Raw genomic sequence first — 7,601 nt, forward strand, 5'->3', positions numbered from 1 at the left:
ACAGCCAGTGTGGTGTTCTCTGTGTTCCTGTTCTCCTGAGAGTTTTTGAGCTGCCCTGCCAGCCTTTTTATTTTATTAATAAATCTTTTGTTAAATTTTGGATTTTTGCCTGCACCCTGGTTTTATCTTGCCTGCACCTCACAGAATGAACAGACCACAAAGCACCCAGCCTGCAGGCAATTTTTCTTTTTCTGGGCTGTCCTCCTCCACTTTCCACTGGGGAATGGTTGAGCCTACCACCTTCCGTTTTGAGTCGTCTGGGGTCCAGCCTTTCACCTTCCGCTCGGGGTCTTCGGCGAGGGTCCAGGCTGAGGGCATTGATATCCACCCTCCCACCCCACTTGTTCCTGAGTCGGTGGTTCCCCAGCCGGTGGTCCCAGTGGTCCCAGAGTTGGAGGTCCCAGAAATTCCTGAGTTGGTGGTTTTAGTGGTTCCACGGTCGGTGGTTCCACAGCTGGTGGTCCCAGTAGTCCCGGAGTTGGAGGTCCCGGAGGTTCCTGAGTCGGTGGTCCCACGGTCGGCGGTTCCACAGTTGGTGGCCTCTGTGGTTCCGAAGTCGGAGGTCTCGGTGGTCCCTGAGTCGGAGGTCTCGGCGGTCCTGGTGGTTCGAGAGTTGACCGCCATCGCCACCTCTTCGCCTGGGTCGTCACCCATCGCCTCCTCTTCGCCTGGGTCAATACCCGTCGCCTCCTCTTCACCTGGGTCATCAGTCGTCGCCTCTTCATCACCTCTGTCGCCTGTGTTCGCCATCGCCAAGGCTCCTGCTCCATCAACCTCGGCCAGCTTCTCATCGCCTCCCTCTTCCTCCCTTGGCTTCACTTCTGCTCCCGCCTCCTCCCTTGGCTCCTTCTCTGCTCCCGCGACTCCCTTGGACCCGGGGTGTTCTCTGGGCCACCCTCCAGATCCTCTGCCCCGAGTTGGATGGTCTTCGGGCCGTCCTCCTGAACCTTGCGTCTTTTGTCTTGGAGTCTGTCCTGTCGTGTGTTCCCAGTCTCATGCCTCTCCTTTTTTGACATCAGGAGCCGTCGTTAAGGGGGAGGTCCTGTCATAATCTGTGTTTATTTCCTAAGTTTTTGTGTTTCAGTGTTCCCCTGTGTTTCTTTGCCCTGAAGCCCCGCCCACGCTCACCTGTTTTCCCTMTTGTGTTTTCTCCAACTGTTTCTCATTTGTCCTCGTTAGTTTCCCTTTAAATGTGGTATTTGGTCCTCACAGTCTGTGTCTGTTCATTGTGCTGTTTACACAGCCAGTGTGGTGTTCTCTGTGTTCCTGTTCTCCTGAGAGTTTTTGAGCTGCCCTGCCAGCCTTTTTATTTTATTAATAAATCTTTTGTTAAACTTTGGATTTCTGCCTGCGCCCTGGGTTTATCCTGCCTGCACCTCACACCACATTTCCCAAACAACCAATCAAAACAGTTTATCGGTACTAGGCTTGCCGAGAGCTTCTGGCCGGCCCTCAAAATTTGGACACGGGAGGAGAACAGATTCATTTCGGAATTTTGGAAGCTAGTAGGTTACTTCTTAGACCAGACAGTGTGTGAATGTGTGCACCAAGGGGGAGGAGGTAATGTTTTAATTGCTGAAAGCGCTCACACGCAGTGTTTTGCTTCTCACTTCAAAAAACAAAAAAACAAAAAAAAATAAACCCTTCATGAGCCGACTGTACCAGCAAGCACTTCATAAAGAGAGTCAAACCATTACAAGTCAAAAAATGGGATAAAACAGATGTTTTACACAGTGGAATGTGACTGATGAAAACTTAGGACAGGGCTATTGAACTGGCGGCCCGCGGGCTGATGAATTGGTTAATTCATCTCTTAAGCTCAAACCACCAGTTTTCTACTTTCATTGCTTTAAGTTCTTTTAGTTAGACACACACGTTTGGTATCTACAGGACCCTCAGAATCTTGGCTACAAGCTGGGAAAATAACATTTCTATGCACACTTAAGACAGTTAAAATGAAAAGCAGTTGAAGATAAAACTACCAAAGTGAAAACAAAGATGCTTTAAAAATTTGGCAAGTCAGAGATGTCAAAATAATATTTGTGTCAAATAGGGGGTATAATGTGTTCTTTTTGTTTTTGATATTGTTTATTCATCACTACTTTTATAGGGTTCTGAATGTTGTAATCATGATTAAATGAAGCAAAATAAACTATTAAGGTAACAGATCTTTGTAATACTTGCTTTATTTACATAATAACTTAAATTACTGGATGTCCAGCCTCTAAGCTGTTGACCTGCAGTAACTGTGGCCCCTGGAGCAGTTTAGTTGAATAGCCCTGACTTAGGAGCTTAATCCGAGACCAGTTTGACCATGAATAATGTCGGGTGACGAGTCTGACTTTTGCTTTTTCTCATTGGACTCCACAGGGAAGAAATCCCGTGCATACTGCCTGCTTAAATGTTCGCTACGTCAGAACTTATTCGGCAAATGTATTTCTATCTCCGCTTTTGCAAATTTACTCTATTACACGATGGAGGAAATTGGTCTTGGCAGATGTTTGCACTCTCTGAGTGCTTCTAGTTTTATAAAATTTTCAACAAGATTTAACTATTTCAAAGTCTTCATTTTGTGACACATTTTGGAAAAATAAAAGCAAGCTAAGCTAAGCTAGAACGTATGTGCACCCACCCCCACAGATGTACATACAGAATGTTTTGACACAAAACATTTCTTAATTTATTCTGTCCACATTTTTGATCAAAATAAAAGGGAAAATATAAATAAAAAGTGAAATTACAATAAAAAAATTACTCAAGAGATAGTCTCAAGCTACGCACAGTACGTACTACCTAGTTACAAGCTTTAAACTGCATGAGATGCAGTTAAATTTATACACAGAATAATCTCACTCCTCTCCCATGTACAGTCACATTGACCATGTGATTATCTCATGTATTTCATGTACGGCTTTTTTTCCATGCATGTGTGTGTTCTAGGTCCCGACTGGCTGACTTCTTCGTTAACTGCATGCCAGATCCTCGTTCACTGTCAGGATGCCTGAAGGAGAACTATGCCGACTGTCTTCTCTCATACTCGGGTCTGATTGGTAAGTCTACATGTAAAATGTTGACATGTTTACGTTTACATGTTCATTTGATAATGAATTGGGTGGATTATTTATGAGTCAAGGTTTGTTTGAAACAACAATGTGCCCAATTCATTTGTGCCTTTCAAAGTCTCTAAGTTGAAACTTTGACATGAAAAACAAGTGAGAGCAATCTAATCTATCCTTGTGTTTCTCTTGGTCCTCACAAGTCACCAAACAGACCAATCAAACACTAACTGTCCACACAGCACCAATTTATTCTGCCTACTGCAAAACAAAAAAGACCAATTTTGGAGAGCAGCCAACTCAAGGGAAAAGTCCATTGGGAGAGTGAGAAATCACTGACTGAAGCAATTTGCTTTTCCTCACACACACACACACACACACACACACACACACACACACACACACACACACACACACACACACACACACACACACACACACACACACACACACACACACACACACACACAGAGAGAGAGAATTAATTTTTTTACTCCACCTTCTCTGCATTCTGTTGCCTCACTGTGCTACTTCACAACATGAACAGAGAAAAATGTGCCAGTGATTACCCTTTTTTTTAATGCATTTATCATTTAATACATGATGAGGGTGATTTTTAGAGAGTTTAAGATATTTTTTGTTGACAATAAGTGGCACAATATGCTCCAACAGATTGCAGTACAGCCTTGCTTTATGATCACATTTCCCACACATGAATGAATCATTTATTATATCATTATATTTGCCTATCATTTGTATTCACAGGTACTGTAATGACTCCAAACTACCTGCGCTCACCCAAAATCAGTGTCTCCCCTTACTGTGACTGCAGTAACTGTGGCAACAACAAAGACGAGTGTGACAAGTTCACAGAGTTTTTTACAGAGAACATCTGCCTCCGTAAGTTTTCCTCTCTGCTTCTCTGTCCTCTTTTCTACTTTCTTCTCCCTGATTTCAGTGCGGCTCAGTCTTATGTGCCTGTTTTCATCCACTCTTCTCTGTCAGTTTTGTCCTCCTTGGGACTCATCTTCTTTTATTGTCTGTCTCTCCTCCAAACCAAATATATCCAATTGCCATGCTTTCATTGTTATCCCACAGCATTATAGAGAAACCAGTCAAACTACACCAGAATGTATGTTGTATTTCTGAGGTTTAGTGTATGTGCTTTAAAGCTGCAGCAGAACTCCCTCTCAATATATTTGGCAAAATCTGTTGTTTTCATACAACCCCTTTTAAAGCTTTTTACATAAACTCATGCTTTGAATGTTCTTTGTAATCTTTGTCTCTATACATCATAAACATAATCTTTAAACACTCTTGAATTTAATGTACATTATCTTCATGGATGAGCACTTTCACATAACATTAGTTGAAATTCTGACTTCAAAGGTATCACTCTGGTGCACTGTGACCCTTTCTGATAATCACAACATTTAAATTTCATTGGAAATTTTAATCTAAACAAATTTCCTTTGGGCTTTGGCTGACTTTTCACTGATTTTCTGTCCCGTTCTTCTGCCTGACCATTTTTAAAGGAATGTAGCTTTTTTGTCTGTCAGATGCTTAACCCTGATTTACAAATTATTCAAGCAGGATTCAGTGCTGTTTTGATGCAAAAGCAGTCTGAAACAGATACTATATTGATCTCATTTCTTTAGTTTAATCTATGAGAAATACCTATGATATACAGTTTGACAGACAGAAAATAGGGTTTTTGCTTCAACATGGTGATTCTCAAAAAGAATTATGTTCTCATAGAGTTTATAATTAAGTGAAGAAGGATGCATTGCTCAGGTCCCATGCCAGCTGTTTGACTCTTTGTATTGCCCAATGCCAAAAGGTGAAGGCAAACAATAATGGTTTTGCACTTGTGTAAATGTCAAACCCTTCAGGTGTTTACACTATCATGACCCTCAAAAATCTGTAATTTTCACAAAAATTCCAAGTGGACTGTCAACCGTGGCGATAACAGAAGAGCAGAGAAGGAGGACAGGGAGAAGTGGAGAACTTATTTCTAGTGGCAGAGTGGGTTGGGAGATGTTTATTTTCTAGTTTTTAGAAAGTAGCTAATTATTGAATGTACATTTATAATTGTATGTTTTGCCACAACCAACTATCTGTAGCAAATGCAAAAATGATTCAGTCAGTTTATGAGCAGTGTGCTTATACTTGGTGTAGTAGTAGCAGCTGTGAGTCATTCAGAATACAAACTCCAAGTGCTATTGTTGGAGTCAACCCTGTTTGTACACACAGTATCTTACGAATTACTTAACAGATTTTAAAGGAACGTTCAGAATTCACTGACTACACATTTCTGCTTAACTTTTGGAGTCACTTCATATCAAGATGGCTGTAATATCTAATCAATTTTAGTGAACAGAAAATGACAAGTCAGTTTTATTGATATTGAGTTAAAATTTGTTGTAGTAGTAGTAGATCAGTCATTCACAAAATAAACTCTAAGCCTGAACTCTTGCCATAGTGCATGAAATTGTGCATAATATTATTGTTAAAGGAGACCTAATATGGGGGTCCTAGAACAAGTTAGGATCCATCTGTGGGCTCTACAAAACATGTTCATTTCATTTAATTCACAAATTTAATTTCAGATAATGAAATTTCACCATGTCAGATCTGCCAGTTCTTCAGCTCTATTCAGAACCTGCTGCTTTGCATAAGTTGCTATGGAAACCCCCTCCCAACCTTTTGTTTATGTTAACTCCGCCCCCGCCAGAAGTTTACTTTCAGTTTCTTTTCAATTGAAAGTAGATTTTTCCAAAGTAGTTCATGGTGAGTTTATTTACACAAACTTTCTTCAACATACATGCCAACCTCTTCGGACGTGTACCTGTATAAAAAGCCTCAAAAATCCATAAGTTTTGCAAAAACTCAGTATAACTTTCACCCACGGGGGTAGGGGGTGTTCTGTCAGCTGTGGACATGAGCACCTGCTGCGAAGCAGGAGGAAAGGAGAGCGGATAAAGTTCAAAACTTTTTTCTAGCAGCAGAAGAGGTTGGAAGATGGTTGTTTAATGTATGCTGTAATATTGCTAGAACATTGCCATCAAAATAAAAACAAAATTAAATAAAAATAAAATTAATCCACACATCTCTGTCCTTCATGACTGTGAAGCAGCAGAACCATCCTGTGAAGAAGTGGGTGGAGTCTCTGCTTGGGTTACGAGGAAATGAGCTGGGCCCAGGTTGGGGTGGGCTAGAGTGCGGCCTGTGACATCACAAGCCGTGGGATTTGAAAACTTGACATTAATATACATGAAAAATACATTTACATAGAGTAAATATACCCCTGGGTGCATTTTCTGGCCCTAGGACTGTTTTTTACGAAGTACATACCCAAAGTTGAGTAAAAAATAACCCGTCAAAGAGTGAATTTTGCATATCAGGTCCCCTTTAAGGTTTGACCAAATCAAGCTATAATGTCATCATTTCTCAACATAAGATGATCTTAGTGTCAAACTTATATGTGACTATCCAAAATTGTTAGTCTGCTAGAAATAGTATGATATAGATCTGTGCCAGTCTTTTTGTATATTTTCCCCTCATCATTTATTTTTTGCTGTATTCTTGTTGGTATTGCTGCAGATTGTCCTGACTCTGTCAGTGGCAAAAAATAATAAAAAAGATATTTTGGACTCTGAGGTGAAAGTGTGTCTAACTGGACCCCTGGTGTTCTCCACAGCTGAACATGTTATCCTCTGTGGAAACATAAACACCATCCTCAGTTCTCCAGAGCTCAGAGCTGGTGCTTTCTGTTGTCTCACCCTGCGCACACTTCCAAGTGGCACCCGGTGCGCTCTTCTTCTCTTTCCTTTTCTAAAACAAATAATTGTCCAAGTCCTCACTCTGACTCAGATTCAGTTTATTTTCTTTCATTTCTACCTTTGAGCTTCTCTTGTCTGAGAGGTTCTGACTCTTTGACTCTGCCCATATCTGTGTCTGCGTTCCCATCGCAAATAGAAGCAGCAGCTTCACATTAAAAAAAGTTGCTTTATTTTGACTTAAACAGACTAAGACTTATTAAAGTAAACACACTAAACTACACCCTAACTATAAAATCCAAACACACTAAATATCACAAATCTCTGAAATGTTATTACTCACTCGCTGTCTCGCTGTGTCTCTGTTGCTGTGGAACTTTATTCAACTTTTTGTTCTTAATGTTCATCTGTCAGTTTGTGATGTATCTGGTCAATGATCCAGTAAACTCAGCTGAAAGACAAGTAAACTACAGCCTGCAGCAATGACCAAGCAAGGTGCTGAGTTTGGTGATATCAATGCACTTTGGAACTGTCTATGCTATTTTAACTGATGCAGTGATAAATTATTGCCTTCCCTGCAGTGCTAATAACTCTAAAACACAAAATCTGGTCCAATTGCTCACCAAACAATCTAAATTAGCTATTAACTTAACTTAGCCTGTTAGCTTTCGCATTAGTGCTGATGCTGTCACCATATACAGTGGTTTGCAAAAGTATTCATACCCCTTGAACTTTTCCATATTTTGTCACATTACAACCACAAACA

General features: G+C 40.8%; 1 protein-coding gene across 1 annotated transcript in view; it reads left to right on the forward strand.

Annotated features, from left to right (window-relative positions):
* Positions 1 to 7,601, forward strand: part of LOC106533831 (GDNF family receptor alpha-1) — a gene marked incomplete at its 5' end in the record, with an annotated part of 51,579 nt that overhangs the window by 14,942 nt on the left and 29,036 nt on the right. The window contains 2 exon segments of the mRNA XM_014030270.1: positions 2,941 to 3,050; positions 3,822 to 3,956. Coding sequence (XP_013885724.1) covers positions 2,941 to 3,050; positions 3,822 to 3,956 — 245 coding nt within the window.

This window comes from Austrofundulus limnaeus, unplaced genomic scaffold (genome assembly GCF_001266775.1).
Source record: "Austrofundulus limnaeus strain Quisiro unplaced genomic scaffold, Austrofundulus_limnaeus-1.0 Scaffold1033, whole genome shotgun sequence".
Lineage (NCBI taxonomy): Eukaryota > Metazoa > Chordata > Actinopteri > Cyprinodontiformes > Rivulidae > Austrofundulus > Austrofundulus limnaeus.